The following is a 19,966-nucleotide window of genomic DNA, read 5'->3' as shown; positions in this document are numbered from 1 at the left end:
TGTCCTCACAGTTTCTTTAAGTTTATATGTATATCAGTCCTGTTCTGTCTGGAAGACACTTTCCTTGGAGCCATTCATCACCTCTTGCTCTTAAAAATTTTTCCCATCTCCTCTTCTATATAGAACCCTGAGCCTTGAGAGGAAGAGCTTGATGAAGACATTCCATTCAGAACTGAGTGCTCCAAAGTGTCTTGCTCTCTGTACATTGTCTTGCTGTTGGTCTCTGTGTTAATTTTTTATGTACCCATGAAGAAACTTCTCTGGGTTAATGAAGGTGCTCATCTATGTCTTGACCCGGTGTTGCCATGGGAGTCCCTGGTAGAAAACATTTCTGTGGGCTGGGAACTGACAAAAAAGAATGATATAGGCTATGGGAGTGAAAGGAGGGCTGGGAGAGTCCATGAAAAAACCTAGGGCAACCCTGGGATTGCACCAAGAGGTAGTCCCCAGGGAATGGAGGTAGAGTGAGGAGGAGGGGCTTTGTATGTTTGATTTTAATGGAATGGGGGCTCCTGGAAGTCTCTTGGAGAAGTAATTTTGTTACTTGAGCAGATGTTGGGGAAAGCAACTGGAAACCATTCTATTCTGCATGTATCTATTCTTAATTTAGTGCTAGAATCCAAAATGGGACCCTACAAAGCCAGCACTACCTGGCCATCCAGTACATGGAGCTGACTAGAAAAGCATCCTGATGTACTTCTCTACACCTGGTTACCATGTGGAGAATGCCAGTCAGTGCTGCAGGCAGTAGGTCAAATGTGGGACAACACCAAAATTAAGGCATGAAGCAATCACCTCTTCTATTAGTGCGCTAGCCTTGGTTTTGTAGTATAATAAAATAAAAAGAACTGAACAAAAGTTCACACCAGGGTATTTGAATCCACTCAAACATCACAGAACAAGACAAGAGCTTTGAAATGAGAACAGTCTTTGTAGTCTAGCTTTATCATAGTTAACACCCTAGTTACTGTCCTCAAACTGTAGTTCAGCTCTCCCTGCATAAAGAAAACTCCTCATCAGCAATCTTAACTTGTAGGCATTTCAGAAAATTGTTTTCACCACCCCCAAATCTTTCAAAACTCCAGGGAAATTCAATTTCTCAAATTTATGAGGAAAATTACTTATTGGAATGGCTATGAAAGAAGATAGTACTGCTTATTATTTAAATACTCCCAGGACGTAGTATAAAGACTTTAATCCAAAAATTATAGATGCTAATTTTAGTCAATAATGTTAATGAATCTATCAGTGATTGCCAAAGATATCTGTATTCTAATAATGAACACCACAAATGACTGTATCTCTAAGACTCATAGCCATGTTTTTGTCTCCATGAGCTGAATATGCCATGCACAAAACAATATTTCAGTACATAAATTTCATTTTTAGAATTATTAAAAATATATTTATGACTAAATGTTGGTAACAATTACTTTCCCAGAGAAAATAAGCACTCTTTATTGACCGTGAAATTATTTTAGCATTGAACTCACATCTAATGTCCACTTCCCATATGTTTTCACAAAGTATAATAAAGTAGTCAAGGCAGAGGGCATAAACCACACAGTGTTCATTTCAGGCTTCTGGATGAGCAGGCTGCTCCGAAACAAGCAGTCTCTTCTCTCCCCGAGAAGCTTTACACCAAGAACAGTAAATGAATTCATCCACAAGGACAAAAAGGATATGAAGAGTCAACAGCCAGAGACTGTTGGCAGCCAGAAAGAAACACCACAAATAGGGGACTCATGGTAGATTCCGGAGTGCTGCATTCCAAGCTGGTGAGAGGGGCTGTTGGCCCACAATCCCAGTTTACAGTATAAAATTCCTCAGGACTGGAGGATTATCTATACAGGTGGCTGTAAAAAGGAAGGTGAAATCTATAAGCAGAAATAATTGGCATTGACTGAAAATGCAGCACTTTTAATCACTTAGCTCTACACAGGTGGCCAACTGTGCTATCTCACCTCGGAGAAGGCTAGAGATTTTTTCCTTCAGAGATCCTAAGGTCAACAGCCTCTGGACTGGGAAAATCTTCCTCCACTCAACCCTCGCAACAGCAATCTGGCATGTATTGTCATGACTACAGACCAGACCAACCTTCCCAAGTAATGAGAAGAGAGTCCCAAGGACACTAAGAGCAAGAGTTCTAGTTTCGTCTCTGGTGCTGTGATAAAATACCCATCAACGAGCGATTTAGGGAAGAGGAGAGGTACACTTTTGTAGTAGTGACGGTCCACCACTATGGGAAAGACAAACACTCGGAGAAGGTTGTTACAATAAACCCACAGTCAGCAGCAGAGAGAAGCCATCACACGTGAGGTTCTGGCTTGTTTGGTTTCTCCACTCTTAAGCAGTTCATGAACTGTCTTAGAGAATACCACCATGCACAATGGTTGATTTCCTACATCATTATCGTAATTAATACAATACCTAACAGACCTGCACACGGGCCAACATAAGATAAACAGTCACTCAGACCCACCCAGCTCATTCCACAGACAATATACAGCAAATGGATTTAGCAGCCCCATCCCCAGGCGACTAGTATGCAGAAGGTTCCAGTGTTGCAATATAATCAAACAATTCAAGATCGTTAAACATCTGACAACACTTCAAACATGGAAAGAGATAGGGCAGGGGAGGAGAAGGGAGGGCACTAAAGAGGAAATTGTTTTTCATTTTATCTTTTATATGTTGAGATTTTTTAATTTTTTATTTCATGTGTGTGGGTGTTCGGCAGTGCCTGTGGAGGATAAAGGAGGGTGCCAAGTCCCAGAACTGGAATTACAAAGGTTTTATGCTGCCATGTGCATGTTGGAAATTGAGCCCAGGTCCTCTACTACACACCTTTAATCCCAGCACTTAGAAGTAGGAGGCTGGTGTGTGTCTGTAAGTTCCAGGACAGCCTGATCTACAGATCAAGTTCCAGGACAGCCAAGGCTACAGAGGAACCCTGTCTCAAAAAAAACCAAAATCCAAACCAAAACAAACAACCAAAAAACCTAGAACAATTAGAAGATCAGTTGAGATGAGCTTTTATCCAAAATATAGTTCTAGGGGAGACAAAAGGAGATAGAAATATTATCTTTGAAATAACTCAAGAATAAATCTCAGAACTGTGCAAAATGAATCTCTAAGTTGAAAGGTCTTTTGAATGTCTGATACTGTACATGAAAAGAAATTCACACCAAGCTCACCCTGCAAACACTTCAGAATAGTTGACACAAAGTGGTATTCCGGATAACTAAAATACACAAGACACAATTGCTTCATATTCTATGCTAGGAGGCCTGAAACTCATGAGGAAATTCCTTTCGCCATCTAAGGAAATTAACATAATCTAGAACTCCATAGTCATCTGTTCTAGGTATCACATAACAAAGTACTCTGAACTTGGTGGCTTAAAACAAGGGTTTTTTGGGGGGGGTTGTTTTTTGTTTGTTCTTTGTTTGTTTCGTTGGTTGGTTGGTTGGCTGGTTGGTTGGCTGGTTGGTTGGTTTTTTTTTTCTTTTTAATACTTAGGGTCTTTATTCTCCCTCCGTTTCTCCCATTAACAGCAAAATATAATCTTCTTTCATGCTGAGTAGCTGATAACAAAAACTGGCTAGCATGAGAATGCCCCACTGACTTCACAGTCGGCTTCACAGAGCTGAGCTGGAGAGAAATAAATGCAACTATTTACTGTCTCCTGAATTGTGGATTTTAGAGTAGTGTTTAATAGAGAAAAAGAATTATTTAAAACAACTCCATTGAATTCTGCACATGCAGAAAACGAACAGGTCACTGGAACTGATAACAGATTTTGTTGGGAGAGTAAAATTGAAATCTAATGATAGCCGGGGGGGGGGGGGGGGGGGGGGGGGGTCTACCAAGACAAATCCCAGCACGGCCTGCATGCTAGCAACCTGGGCAGTATAATTATATTTTTAAGTGGTTAATTTTTTTTTGGTTGTTTTTTTTTTTTTGTTAACTTGAGTATTTCTTATTTACATTTCGAATGTTATTCCCTTTCCCGGTTTCCAGGCAAACATCCCCCTAATCCTTCCCCCTCCCCTTCTTTATAGGTGTTCTCCTCCCCACCCTCCTTCCATTGCCTCCCTCCCCCCAACAATCACGTTCACTGGGGGTTCAGTCTTAGCAGGACCAAGGGCTTCCCCTTACACTGGTGATCTTACTAGGATATTCATTGCTACCTATGAGGTCAGAGTCCAGGGTCATTCCATGTATAGTCTTTAGGTAGTGGCTTACTCCCTGGAAGCTCTAGTTGCTTGGCATTGTTGTTCATAAGAGGTCTCGAGTCCCTTCAAGCTCTTCCAGTTCTTTCTCTGATTCCTTCAGTGGGGGTCCTATTCTCAGTTCAGTGGATTGATGCTGGCATTCGCCTCTGTATTTGCTGTATTCTGGCTGTGTCTCTCAGGAGAGATCTACATCCGGCTCCAGTCGGCCTGCACTTCTTTGCTTCATCCATCTTGTCTAATTGGGTGGCTGTATATGTATGGGCCACATGTGGGGCAGGCTCTGAATGGGTGTTCCTTCTGTCTCTCTTTTAATCTTTGCCTCTCTATTCCCTGCCAAGGATATTCTTGTTCCCCCTTTTAAAGGACTGAAGCATTCACATTTTGATCATCCGTCTTGAGTTTCATGTGTTCTATGCATCTAGGGTAATTCAAGCATTTGGCCACTAATAGCCACTTATCAATGAGTGTATACCATGTGTGTTTTTCTGTGATTGGGTTATCTCACTCAGGATGATATTTTCCAGTTCCAACCATTTGTCTATGAATTTCATAAAGGCATTGTTTTTGGTAGCTGAGTAATATTCCATTGTGTAGATGTACCACATTTTCTGTATCCATTCCTCTGTTGAAGGGCATCTGGGTTCTTTCCAGCTTCTGGCTATTATAAATAAGGCTGCTATGAACATAGTGGAGCACGTGTCTTTTTTATATGTTGGGGCATCTTGTGGGTATATGCCCAAGAGAGGTATAGCTGGATCCTCAGGTAGTTCAATGTCCAATTTTCTGAGGAACCTCCAGACTGATTTCCAGAATGGTTTTACCAGTCTGCAATCCCACCAACAATGGAGGAGTGTTCCTCTTTCTCCACATCCTCGCCAGCATTTGTTGTCACCTGAGTTTTTGATCTTAGCCATTCTCACTGGTGTGAGGTGAAATCTCACGGTTGTTTTGATTTGCATTTCCCTTATGACTAAAGATGTTGAACATTTCTTTAGGTGTTTCTCAGCCATTTGGCATTCCTCAGCTGTGAATTCTTTGTTTAGCTCTGAACCCCATTTTTTAATAGGGTTATTTGTTTCCCTGCGGTCTAACTTCTTGAGTTCTTTGTATATTTTGGATATAAGGCCTCTATCTGTTGTAGGATTGGTAAAGATCTTTTCCCAATCTGTTGTTTGCCGTTTTGTCCTAACCACAGTGTCCTTTGCCTTACAGAAGCTTTGCAGTTTTATGAGATCCCACTTGTCGATTCTTGATCTAGTTGGTTGGTTTTTTGATATCTCATAGTTTTGAGAGGTGGGAGTTCAGGCTGAGCTTAGCAGGCCATTTTTGTTGTTGTTGTTGTTGTTAATTGGTTTATTTTCAAGATAGGATCTTAGAGTATAACTCAGGTTTGTTTGCCGTTACCTCCTCCCCCCTCCTCCTCCTCTTATTCTTTAATCTCCAATCTTTGTTTACAGTCCAGTTGCTATACCTCTCCCCTTCTGACCTCTAATTCTTCCCCCATAACCGAGAGGATGTCCCCACACACACTCCCCACACCCCCCACACCCTGACAGGCCTCTTCATTCCCTGAGCTTAAGTCTCAAGGGTTAGGTGAGTCTTCTCTCATTGAGGCTAGACCAGGCAGTCCACTGCTGTATATGTGTTAGGGGCCTCAGATCAGCTAGTAATTGATGGCTCAGTGTCTGAGAGATCTCAGGGGTACAGGTTAGTAGAAACTGCTGGGCTTCCTATTGGGTCGCCCTCCTCAACTTCCTCCAGCCTTTCCCTTATTCACCCACAGGAATCACCAACTTCAGACCATTGGTTGAAGTAAGTAACTGTTTCTGTCTCAATCAGCTGCTTGTTGAGCCTCTTGGAGGGCAGCCATTCTGGGCTCCTGTCTATAAACACACCATAGTATCAGTAATAGCATCAGTAATAGTATCAAACCTTGAAGCCTCTCCTTAAGATGGGTTTCAATTTGGGCCAGACACAGGACTTCCTTTCCCTCAGTCTCTTGTCCATTTTTGTCCCTGCTCTTCTTTTAGACAAGAACAGTTCTGGGTCAGAGTTTTTGATTGTGGGATGGCAACCCCATCCATCCATTTGTTGCCCTGTCTTTTACTGGAGGTGGACTCTACAAGTTCCCTCTACCCACTGTTGGGCATTTCATCTAAGGTCCCTCCTTTGAGTCTTGAGATTTTCTCACCTCCCAGGTCTCTGGTACATTCTAGAGAGTTCCCCTACCTCCCACCTCCTTAGGTTGTCTGTTTCCATTCTTTCTGTTGCCCACTCAGGGATTCACTCCTGGTTATCCCTCCACCACCCTCCGCCTACCAAGTCAATACCTGATCATGTTCCCCTTTTCCATTGCCCCTCTCCTCCTCTCTGAACCACCTCCCTCCCTCCCTCTGCCTTCTGATTTCTTCTCTCTCCCAACTGGATTGAAGCATCCTCACTTGGAGGAGGACATTTTTTTTCTGCCATATAATAGTGACCTTGAGTAGTTAGTAGAATTCACCAAACTGCTATGCTGGGAAGGGCAATTCAAGAGAATCTCATTTGTATGGCAAAGTACAATGGAATTACCCTCCCTTTTTTCACTAGAGCCCCTTTTATAGACTTTTTAAATAGTAATTTTAAAAATCATAATTATATAATTTCCCCCATTCCTCCTAAAAAACCCTCCCAAATACCCAACCTCGCTCTCTTTCAAATTCATGATCTCTTTTTCTTTAAGTATTATCACATGCAAACCTAAGTACATAAATACAAGCCATTCCCTCTGTATAATGCTACCTGCATCCATAGGATCTCATGACTGACCACTTGTTATTGGATAACACATTGGGAAACTTCCCTGGGGAAGACCATTTATCTTCATCTCAGCATTCCCAGATGCCTATAGTTCTTTGTTTAGGGTTTAGGTCCCATGAGATTTCTTCCAGCCATATTAGCCTGTTCATTTGTGTCATTGCTGATCAGGACTTGTTTAGGCTGCCATGTTAAGGAGACTACATGCTTTGAGATTTCTACAGCCTAATAAAAGCCAGCAGAGTGACTCACATAAAAATACAGAGACATCAGACAAAGATGGATACACAACATGCCTCAGAAACTGCTTGACTCTGCTCTTTTAAATATGAAACTAGTTATGTACTTGACCGAAATTTGTAGCCTCTGTCATTTCTAAGAGATATAATCTCACAGCAATTGTCCTGTTCCTCTGACTCTTACACTCTTTCTACTCCCTTTTCTACAGTGTTCCCTGAGCCTTAGGTACAGGAATTATGTAATAGATGTTATCAGTAGATACTGAGTATCACATGAACTCTTGTTCTCTTCATTGTGATCAGTTGTGGCTTTCTATAGCAATCTCTATCTGTTGAAAATAGAGGTAAGTCTCTTTGATGAGGGTGAGAAAGTATCTGTGAGTATAAGGATAAACATTTAGAACATAGAAAAATCGTGCTATTTTAGTGCAGTGGTGTTTATTGGCTTTCTTCCAGGATCTTTGATTTCATTATACTGTGTAGTTGGTTAGGTTCAGTACCAAGCATGGTAACCCTCATATTGAAAAGACCTTTAGAAACTTTACAGAGCTGTGGTTACAACAACAATAATAGCAACAGTAATAGCCTATAATATTTGGGAAGTTTCTTCTATAACCTTGACTAATAACCCAAAAGAGAGCTTCTTATGCTTAGTATTTGAATTTTATTAGGTAGCTTACTTCTTTTTAGGGAGACAGTTGTCAACTCAGGTGGGAGATTCCCTTTAAACTATATATGTATGGGTAGAAACAGAATTATAGGCATGCTCAAAGAACTTAACTGGTCCCACAGCTCTCTGTATGCAAATCCCATGGGGGAGAGAGCTGGACTCTCAGAAGTGCAGACAATCTTGAGTGCTCAGGGGAGACCACCACTTCTGCTCACATTCCTGGCCCAAGAGGAACCCACCTAGTGCCCTCTGTGCCTTCTGGGCACAGGAACCTGGGAGCAATCAGAGACAGGATCCTTCTGGTTTCTGCCCAAGCCCAGAGCTGAAAGCGAGTCGCCAGGAGTTCTGACACACCTGAGAGCAGAGGTAAGACCAACTCTTCTGCTCCAAGCAACCTGCCTGGAGGCTTCAGGACGCACAAACCCAGGAGCAGCTCTCTATTCCCAGATATGGCTGAAAGAAAACAGATCTACAGAAATGTTGACAACACAGGCTTACAGGATGGTCAAGCCCCTGTCAGAGACAACAAGACAAGCTAACACCAGAGACAACCTGATAGCAAGAGGCAAGCACAGGAACCTAAGCAACAGAAACCAAGACTACTTGGCATCATCAGAGATCAGTTCTCCCACCAAAGCAAATACTGGATATCCAAATAAACCTGAAAAGCAAGATTTGGATTTAAAAATTGCATCTCATGATGATGATAAAGGACTTTAAGAAAGACATTAATAATTCCTTTAAAGAAATACAGGAAAACATAGGCAAACAAGTAGAAGCCCTTAAAGAGGAAACACAAAAATCCCTTAAAGAATTACAGGAAAACACAACCAAACAGGTGAAGGAATTGAACAAAACCATCCAGGATTTAAAAATGGAAATAGAAACACTAAAGAAATCACAAAGGGAAACAACCCTGGAGATAGAAAATCTTGGAAAGAGATCAGGAGTCATAGATGAAAGCATCACCAACAGAATACAAGCGATAAAAGAGAGAAGTTCAGGGGCAGAAGATAACATAGAAAACATTGACACAACTGTCAAAGATAATGAAAAATGCAAAAAGCTCCTAACCCAAAACCTCCAGGAAATGCAGGACACAATGAGAAAACCAAACCTAAGGATAATAGGTATAGAAGAGAGCAAAGATTCCCAACATAAAGGGCCAGTAAATATCTTCAACAAAATTATAGAAGAAAACTTCTCTAACCTAAAGAAAGAGATGCCCATAAACACACAATAAGCCTACAGAACTCCAAATAGATTGGACCAGAAAAGAAATGATCCTTACATGGTTTTAGTATTAGCATGAGACTGTCTTCATAAGAGTCTGGGAGTGATCTTTCTCTTTATTTTATTTTTTCTTTTTCCTTCTCCTCCTCCTCCTCTTTTGAATAGTTTGAGAAGTAGGTCTTCCTGAATGCTACTTTCAGTGCATCCTGAAAACCCAAACATGATTCCTATTTACCTTCCTGAATGATTTAAGACAGTTACCAAGTACTGCAATCCAATGAGTTTAATTTTCATAATACTTAAAAGACAGGATGATTATATGCAAGGATGTTAAATATGAATTTATGAAGATGGAAATGCATTTTAAGAATAATGGAATATTTATGAGTTAAATTATCATTCATTAGTTTATATTTAGTCTTCTTTCAAAAAGGCTTTTAGGAAGTCTATAAAAATACAGACAATATAACATGAAATTACATTCAAATTAAATTAAAATCTTGGCAAAACAAAATAGAAAATCAAAGATAGTACAAAAGGGAGCCAAGAAAATTGCTTAAAATTTCTATAATTATAACCCAATACTCATGTCAAATTTATCTCCAAGCTATGTGTCCATTAATATTAGATTAAGCTCCAAATGAGAGATTTAATATATGGATTGAATAAGATAAAAATTGAGTTTACTTTTCTTGCACAGAAAAGCTCAGAGCCATGCAATTTAAGACTAGTATTAAAGGTCAACTCTACCCAGGCTCCCCAGGGATACAGCGTCCTCTAGCTTACCCCTCTGTCTTTCTAAGATGGATCTTTGACTACACTATCCAAAACAGTAGTGTTCCTATTCTGGGCAACAGAATACTGGTAGGGAATTAAGAAAGAACAAGTGTTGTCTTCAGACTGTTCCCTAATAAAGATCCAGAAATGCCACTTCACACTTCTAGTTCAATTGCATTATCCAGGATTCAGTCAGACAGTATAGGCACAGGGAAGCAGGAGATGGAGTCATCATTCCATGGGGACACAAGTATTTCTTCAAGCTCTGCACGCAACACACACGTGTATAGAAGAGAGCAGACCCCAAGACAGGAGCATCTTCCATACCCTTACAGCGGCTAAGAAAGGGAATGCCTTCCACTTTTAGAACAGAAAAGAAGAAGCTGCAGTAATCATTCTTGGTGGAAAGATTAGAAAGATGTGACTTTGCAGAGCTCCATACAAAAGCAAAACTTTGATAGCAACAACATCCTTCCTATATGTGTGTGCCTTGTGTCCAACCAGCAATACTTTCACAGTATAAAGAAACTGTATCAGTAAAGCTTGGGTATGCTGAGTTCATTTTTATTGCACTTCTAAGAGCATTACAGAAAAATGTCTCTTTTAATATAAATGTTGAATATATGGACATTAAATATATATTTATGTACTTGTTTCAGAATTGAAGAAAAATCCATTTACCATCATTTGAGAAAAAGAAACCATTGCAATCACAGAGACTACCAGAGTATCTCAAAAAATGGTATGTAGCCTGTCACTTATGCTTTCTCCAAAGCACCTGTAAGAACTGACTTTATTTGGGAATTATTGCAATAATTAGCATTAGAAAACACAGTGAAGTCACCCTTCCAACAGCACTACTCTTTCTGAGCACAGTGCTCTGGCCTGCCAGACATTTATACATAGAAAAGAAAGAAAGAAAGAAAGAAAGAAAGAAAGAAAGAAAGAAAGAAAGAAAAGTATGCAGACAAGAGAATATGGAGGCCAGATCAGTTAACCAACAGTGCAAAGGGGTCTAGCAATTCTCAGTCAAATGCAGATATACACAGCTCAAGAAGCACACCCTAAATAAGGGCATACTAGGGTCACTGCAAAAGCTCTCCTCTGGCCCAGCAGAGCATTCTCCCACACTTCTTCAGCAGTCAGACTTTTAAACTTCATTCATGTGAGTCTGCCCTCCACTCTGATGGAATATTGGTTTAAGAGGATCATAATACCCCTGTTTAAGGAGCCTCAGCCTGGCTAAAGCCCATGAGTTACCCTCTCTCACTGACTAAAGATGTGTAGAAATTGTCTAAGAAGTAAGCGTGTTAACTAAATGTGTTACTCACAAATAATATATTCCTTAACATAAGTACTCTACGTAGAGTGAATGCCCTGCTCTTCTAATAAGACAAAGATGTTTTAACTGTTTAATGGTAGCTGGCGTTTACTCAACTCCTACCAAGTGTTGAGAATCACATTTCACTTTAAGTATGTATCCGTATGTATATTTCAGTTAATCCTGTACACAACAAACACTGTCAGCAAGTATTTATTGCATTTTCTTGGAGCTAGGATATCATTGATTGCAGTCCCTCTGGGAGTGTTATGGTAGGAATAGGAAAGAAAACTTCTAATGTACACATTGACTACAGCACTCAATTCAATTAACCGATATGTTAAAACATTTTTCTCAAAATGAGAAAACTATGGGGCTATCCACATTGCTGCAACTTAGGAAAAGGAGACATGGGCAGGTCAAGAGCCTTGTCCCATGTCATAGAGATAACTTCTCCCCACCTTGTGTAAATCTACTCAGACATCAATGAAGGTCAGGCATCCTTCCTGCCTGAAATCTTTGGTGGTCTGTAGAGAACACAACTAGCAGGAAGTGAACAGTGCACAAGAGATTTGCTTGTGAATCCCCACAAGAACAAGCTCCTTACTTCATTTCTCTGCTGTTGTGAGAGACTCAAAGATTCCCCCAGTGCAACAGAGACTTGCTTTCAATATAGACTGGAAAAATAACAGAAACTCATTTGTGGAATACTATGCAGTTCTAGGACATTAGGACTAGTAGTCTATTTTTTAAACAGGAAAGAGGAAATATAGACTAAATAAAATTAGACCATAAGGTGAATGTTATAGTTCAAATTTTACCATAGTTTTAAAAGGAAATGGGAAAGAGCTATATCTAAGAAGAAAGATTAGTAGGACGTACCTAAGGATCATTGTTTGAGACATTTTGAGTGATTGTTTTCTTTCCTCCCTTTAACTCTACTTTTTCTGAAATGTTTCATATATATAAATTGAGTCTAGAAAGCGTAATGGGATAAATGTATGCAGTTAAGGCAGAGTGATGAGCAGTCCAACTCTTCAGACATGCATGTTCTAATTGTTCTCTCTGTATGTGACTTTAGAGTCAACATTTCTATCTATCTCATGACCCAAATATGTCAACATTGCTTTCCCACCCAAAATCTTGCAATCTTTTGACAAACTCATGATGACCAGAATGAGATGCTCCGAAGAGTACCCCCAGCAACCAAAGTTAGCCAGTTCTCCTTGTGTGTTCTGCTGCCTTAGCTATGCATACTCCTTTGAAATCCAGGGTGTCCACAACAAAAGGCTAAGGGAATTAGGAGACACTCATCACAAAGAATGCACAATGAGCCCAGTGCAAAGTCCCAGCTTATGTCTATGCAGTGAGTGGAAGCTCAAGAGAAAGGGATAGTTCTCTTTCTTCGATCTGCATTCCTTAGAATTATACAAATGTTCACCTTGTCTTGAATTATTGCTTCTCTGAATACACGTCTCATCAGATCTTCTAAGAACGGAATTCTAAGCGGATATTTTTAGTTTCCCATAGTTACCCATTATCTAATGTCCTGCTTTTATTCTCCAGCTCCTCTTCCTATTTTCTGGTGCTTTTCCTTGCTGTGCATTTTCTTTTGATATTATGCAGCATGTAACCTGACTGCCCACACCAAGTTATTTCAATTACTCCCCAAGGTTTTTATTAGATATCGGAAAAGTCAGCTCTCGGCATTCTGCATATTTACAGCTGCTTTTACTTTTCAGAACCAGTAAGAAAGAGAAAAGGGGGAAGAAATAGTTGAATAGAATAGTAAAGAGTTTCTTTTAAATTTAGTGGTACAAATTAAAGGAACAGTTCCTATTTTCATCTTGACCATTATATAAAAGATTTTTTTATGTGTCTGCAGATACGTGCAGAGCCTTTTAAAATGTGAAGTGTGGGAGTCACTATGATTCTAGGAATAATGCTTTGATGTGAAGCTTAGGAAACAGCAGCCCCACCCTATCTTCTCCATAATCAGCAAGGGAGGTGGTCTGCAGTGGCCCCTTCAGTTCCAACCTGCTGAAACAGATAAGGCAAAAGGTGACCAATACACTGCAGGGTGTTGTGTTTTGGCTAGTCCCTTATCTTACCTCTCAGAGAGGGGAGTGAGATCCAGGAAACAGGGCAGAGGCCTCCCTCTCTGGTTAACTTACAAAATCTTTCCATACAGAATAAAAATAGAATGGGCTTTAGGATTGGACCTGGGACATGATACCAGAATCTTGACTTGCATGGCCTAGATGACAAGCCTGCTTGAGTGGGTCATCTATACCCACTCTTCTTTGGAAAGACATAGAATCCAAAGTCAGTGTAGCAATGAGTGAGGATAGTCCCTTTAGCTACTGCAGTTTTAGCTTCCTGCCATGTTATTATTATACAAGCATCATAAAACCTGGAGCATGTTTGACCCAGATAGGACACCATACATAAAAGAGATACCAGCAGCATCCTTGAGTGCCACAGGGCTTGGTGAGGAGAGATGGGCAGTAGAAGGATCAGGAGACATGGCTTCTTAAACATTTGCAAATGTCCATCAGCAAAGCACCATAGACACAATGGTGGCCAGTCCCATCTGTACTATTATTTATCCAGTAGTTTTAAATCATCAACATTTCAATGTCAAAGGTTTTAAAACATAGCAAATAAATGGAAAAGAGGTATGTCAGTGATATGAACCAGGACTCTTAAAGATGAAGCAGCAGTGCCTGGGCTGGGCATTCAGGTCCTTGCAGACACTGGCAGGCAAGAAGGAAAGAATGAGGCACAGGAGCAGCAGAGGGATCCAGGAAGAAGAGGCCAGGAGGGGAGAGGAATGAGAAATGACAGGAGCTACAGATGACAAGTCTGCGGTTGAGAGCAAGAGCTAAAGGTAGGGAACAGAGAGATGAGCCAGACAAGGAAAGGAGTCCTTAGGATAGGAAGTCCTTGGGCTACACCCTGCCAGGAATGGGAAGCAAGAGGGTTATTCCTCAGCACTCACCAGTGCTGGAGGCAGACTGGAGGGGTGGGAGGTAAATTCCAAAGGATGGCAGGGCTGCTGAGGGGAGGGGCTGGAATAGAGCCTTGGCTACTTGAGCTCAAGACCATGCTGAGGGCTGAAACTTAATAAACTGGAGGAGAACTGAGCTTGAGATGTCACCCTGACTCTAACAAAGAACTCATTGCATAGAAACTAGACCATCTGGTAGATAGTTAGCACCCATCTATGGAAGCTGGCTTAGAAACGGTGGTGCCCTGTCTTACCCATGCATGTGCTCCACTCTTCGCATCTGAGTGTTCACTCAGTCCTCAGGATTCATGCTTAGAGAGGATGCAGAAACTAGGAGTTCAGCCCTTTGTGTTATTGACTGATTCAGGCCCTCCTTCATATCCAGGAGAGCCAAATTTGTCACACAAGTTCTTTGTCAAGGTTGAAGTTGAGCTTTCTTGGGCTTAGGGTTGGGTCATTTTCTTTAAGTCTAGTTCCCAGCTGAACAGGAATCAGAAGGCATGTGAGACCAGTAGCCAGAGGCTTAACACCGACCTTAGCTAGCATTGGTAAGCAGGGACTTGTCCATCTTCTTTTTTTCTTTTACGTAAAAGCTCTCAAGTTATTTTTAACCTTTGAAGAGGATTAAAGCATGGATAATGGTCCTTTACAACTAGAATACAGTTATTTCCTTCCTTTAATATCAAAGGTAGAAACTACTCTGAGATACCACCTCATACCTACTGAGATGGTATATATATATATATATATATATACACACACACACACACACACACACACACACACACACACACACACACACACACTAATGACAAGGATTGACTTGGATATGGAGAAATCAGAGTCTTGTATTATTAGAAGGAATGTAAAGTCATCTATCCATTATAGAAGGTAGCAGGATAATTCCTCTAAATATGAAAACTTGAATTACTGTATTACTAACCAATCCCACTTATGAATATTTATTCAAGGTATTAAGAACAGGATCCCAAAGAGATACTGGCATTACATCATCAGTTATAACAGCTAAGGTCCACCAACATGTAAATAGAGAAAATATAATATATAAATACAATGCTATACTATTCAACTTTTTAAGAAGGTAGCCTTGCCTTACCTAACAACATAAAGGAACCTTGAAGCCCCTGCTTCTATGAAGCATCTAAATTAGCCAGAGTTACAGAAGCAAACGACATTTGGTGATTACCAGGGACTAGGGAAAGTGATATAAACTATACTTTTAAGTAAATAAAAATCTATTAAGTCATCTTCTGAAGTAAATAAGACTCCTGTGCTTTTAAAAACAACTAAACCCTATTCCTGAACCTCAATTGCCTACTACTCCAGCTCACAGCCCACAGAGGAAAACACTGACAGGTTTACAGGATACTCCTGAGCCCTCCTTTTGGATGCCAAATGAGATTTTATAAGCCTGGAATACTCTGCACTGACAATCTTTCTCATTTTGTTTTTGCAAGTCCAGCAATTTTTTATATAAACACCTGGATTAGGTGGTTTTGCTTTCAGAAATGCTCAAATATTTATGATATGTTTTTCCCTGAGATCAAGCTTCCCATTACAGAGGGAAAGGGATTCTTTCCCCATGTGCCCATTACAGAGAAAGTGGAGAGCAGGGATCCCTGTGAAGAGCCAAGATTAGTTCCTGGAGACTATAAACTGCCAAAGTTCAAGTTTGCATCTTCACCCACCTACTACACCTACCCGCCTACTACACCTACCCGCCTACTACACCTACCCGCCTACTACACCTACCCGCCTACTACACCTACCCGCCTACTATACCTATCCACCTACTACAACTACCTACCTACTACACCGACCCGGCTCCTTGCTGCTTCTTCACCCACCTACTATACCTACCCAGCTCCGTGCTGCAAAGCTAATTGGGTTATGAACCTCTTATGTTCTCTACAAACACCATGAACTCCACACTCTGAAGAAACTTCACTTGGTCCTTCCTCTGGGTTTGGTTAAACCTCTGAAGAATGAGAGTGAATAGCAGAGACCTAGAGAAGCTAGCTAGAGAAGCTAGAAAAGAGGCAAAAGTCAGGCCAGCTTGGGAAATACAGACTCAGGTCATCAACATAAGCATTTGGCATGCAAGCCTGATACCAAGAGCAGAAGCAGAGATCGCCACGCAAATGATGAAGCACCCCTACTTGCACATGCACACACAACTCACATAGTCACACACATGCTCACTGTACTAGTCAGGGTTCTCTAGAGTCACAGAAGTTATGGAATATCCCTATATATTAAGGGAAACTATGGAATGCCATACTGTCTGCAGTCCAACTAACTCAACAATGGGCAGCTATGAATGTGAAGTCCCAGACATTAGTAGGTGCTCAGCCCCATAAGGCTAGGTACTTCTGTTGGTCTTCTGTATGAGCTGGAATCCTGAAGCAATAGGTTCCAATAGGTGCGAGTAAGCGCAAGCAGGAGAAGAAGAAAGACTTCCTTTGCCAAGAACCAGCCTTGGCTTGGAGAAGGGCTCTGAGGAAGGGGTGCTTTGGACCCGTTAAAAAAAAGTGAAAGCCTTGTAGCCTGCTTGAAATGGCTCCTTTGACAGCTCTCTGTAGACAGCACTTGACTCTGTAGTCTGCTTGAGATAGCTTTCTGCTAGAGATAACTTTCAGCTCTTTCATGCTCTAAAAATTCTAAAAGCTCTCTGGTTAGCTCATGAGTTTTCTGACCAAAGTCAGAGAAGCTACTAGGAAAAAAAAATTGGATTCTCTAGGAAAAAATCTAAAAGAGCTGTGTTCATTCTCTAAGCAGTTCTCTCTTGGTAGCTGCTAGGAAAAAAAAATTCTGAAAGAGCTGTGTTTGTTATCCAGAGATCTCCAAACACCTCAACTCTTGCTAGGAAAAAATTCTTAAAAACAAAAACCAAAACAAAAAATACCAAAAAACAAAAACAAAAACACATTTTCACACACACACACATACACATAAACTCACATACACACAAACTCATACACTCACACACTCATACTCACACACATACATTCATACACTCACACACAAATAACAAAAATCACTTAAAAATAAAATATATTTAAGAAAGTGTTGAGAAGATCAGGTAAGCAGGGTCCAGAGTAAAAAGACTGAAACAAGGAGGCTGAAGGGAGAATTACTTAGTGGAGCTGAGGAAGGAGGCCCTGAAGTCAGATGAATGGGGGAGTGAGGGACAACAAAGGTGATTTCTCCACAGAATGAGAAACTGTCTTTGGAAGCTACCTGATGCTAACAGGTCACTCTTTGAGTGGCCACTAAACTATGCTCTCCTGGCACACCACTACCCTTGAGGTAGGGTAGAAAGACAGGAAAACATAGAGAAACATAAGAAAGAAAAGAAGTCAGATAGAAGACTGGCTAAAAGTCAAGAACTATCACACAGCTAACCAAATTGTCTACAAGGCAGCCAGGTTCCTGTTTTGGAGGAAATTCTCACACATGCACACATATGTGCACACATGCGAGCCATATTGACAGTCAAAACATGTATATTGAGTTCCTTGTGACCTCTGGACCTAAGAACTTCTTTGACCTTTCTGACTTATGTTTTCATACCATTAGCATTCCTTTCTATATACCTGTACAGAAATACTACATGAACTACTTTAAAGTTTACTAAAGAAAAAAATCATTAGCCAAAAATAAATATATCAAAACAGTTTTATTTAATCTTTTGATTCTATACGTTGAACAACATAAATTCAAAAGCTACACACACTGTATTTACATGCTTTATTTTAAGAAATTTAGAGCCACTCTCTCCACAGGAACATGCATCTACTCTTGGGTATGTACTTCTGTCCTTTTTTAAACAAAAAATATTTTTTCTTAATACTGACTTAATCCAGAAATTATTTTCCATAAGGTTAGTCTACATCTTTGCTTCACCCAAGTAGCTGTCTATATCAATTATCCTCAGACTGAACAGCTAGCAACAATGAGTTATGTTTCCTGCCACCAATGGCATACCACCAGTAGACAAAGTGGCCATCAACAAAGCATATAGGACCATATCTGTAAACCACAACCCAGGACACTATGTCATCTCCTATCGCATGAATCCCTACCTTGGGCATACATTACCATACCCAGCAACTGATTGTTTATCTTATTTCTCACTGATACTTAAAATTCAAGGGGAGAGAAGTACCAGTTCTAAATACATGTGCTCTGTTCTCAGTGAATATACAAGCAACTCTATTTTCCAGATGAGGAAAATGTGGCTCAGAAAGTTATATAACATTCCCATGATCCATTACCTCACCAGTGATAGACTTTTAACCATGTCTGTCTCCTACTGAAAGTCACATTCTTGAAAGTCATGCCACACTTTCCCCTTTCTAGACTATGGCCTAAAAAAATGCCATCTTTCTGTCTTGAATTGTCTTGGCGATCCAGAGGGAATTGTCAGAATTAGATACCTTAACTCAGCATTCTGGGCTAGTTTTCTTTGTCTACTTGGGAAGGAATAAAAGCAAAAGAGAAAAGGATAAAGAGACAAACTATAATTGAACTATAAAAAGTATATTATTGCAGGCTAAGCTGAATTCATTTACACACGTAAGGACTCCTTATTTTTAGACCTCCCATGATCTCTATTCTGGAATAAAATAAGTTTTGTACCTTAAGCTAACTGAGCTTCTGGTATTGTATTTTTGCCAAAATAATTGCATAACCTGAGTTTAGTCATGAGGAACATTAAGACAAACCCAAACTGAAAGCCACTTAAGAATTAGCCAGTAGCATCAAAATATGTCAAGGTCATAAAGACATAAAGTAATCTTTCCAGATTAAGGCAGACTAAAGAGGCCTGAGATCCAAGTAGAGTGAATTAAACCAGGCCAAAAAGTGGTCATCAGTGACATTTAAGTTAGGTATTCAGAATAGACAATAGTACTGTACCCATGTTAGTTTTGTAGTTTTGATCCTTGTAATTATTGTAGATGTGTATTTTTAGAAAAATCTAGGTAAAGGATGTGTATGTATCTTTGTCCTATTTTTATAGAATTTTAGCAATCATTTCAAAATGAAAATGTTTAAAATACTTTCAAAAGCCATAAGAACAGCACTGTAGGAAATTTCTGAGGTCACCTGTGTCACACTGAAATAGGACCCTGAAAGCATGTGGGGAGCATCACTATTGGATTGAGTATTTGATCACAACCCAAAACCTTGAAAGGAGATGGGAGAGATTATTTATAGCAAAACATCTAGGACGTTTCTGTTTGGGGAGCCTGAAATAATGTGGTCAAAGCACTAGAGAGAATCTTTAGTATCCAAGTCTTAAATACGTGATCTGAAAACAAAATAATATAGAAGTACTCAATGCCTACAGCTCAAAATTGTTTTCTTATAAGAATCCAATATATCTTGAAGATACAGTATATTATAATAATAATAATAATAGGAACTTTTAAGAGAATAAAATTCAATATGACACGTATATCATATAGAAGAAAAATCACTGTTTTATATGTATTAGCTTTTCACCATGTTTAATTTTTGCAAGAGTTTGGAATTCAACCAATCCCTAAACAATGGAGACATTCTTATTCAAGTAGAACTATTTCTTTAGATTTATTCAAACAACCTTGTGATGGTTAGTATTAATTGCCTACTTGACCAAATCTAAAATTACCTGGA

General features: G+C 40.0%; 1 protein-coding gene across 7 annotated transcripts in view; it reads left to right on the top strand.

The window, feature by feature from the left end:
• Window positions 1-19,966, top strand: part of Aoah (acyloxyacyl hydrolase) — a 241,346-nt gene that overhangs the window by 177,106 nt on the left and 44,274 nt on the right. For all 7 annotated transcript variants that reach the window (XM_087591334.1, XM_087591331.1, XM_087591335.1 and 4 more), the window contains one exon: window positions 10,613-10,695. In XM_087591334.1, the coding sequence (XP_087447460.1) occupies window positions 10,613-10,695 (83 nt within the window). The remainder of the gene's footprint in view (window positions 1-10,612; window positions 10,696-19,966) is intronic.

The sequence above is a fragment of the Rattus norvegicus genome, chromosome 17, assembly GCF_021556685.1.
Source record: "Rattus norvegicus strain SHRSP/BbbUtx chromosome 17, alternate assembly SHRSP_T2T, whole genome shotgun sequence".
Lineage (NCBI taxonomy): Eukaryota > Metazoa > Chordata > Mammalia > Rodentia > Muridae > Rattus > Rattus norvegicus.
This window is presented reverse-complemented; position numbering and strand designations above follow the sequence as displayed.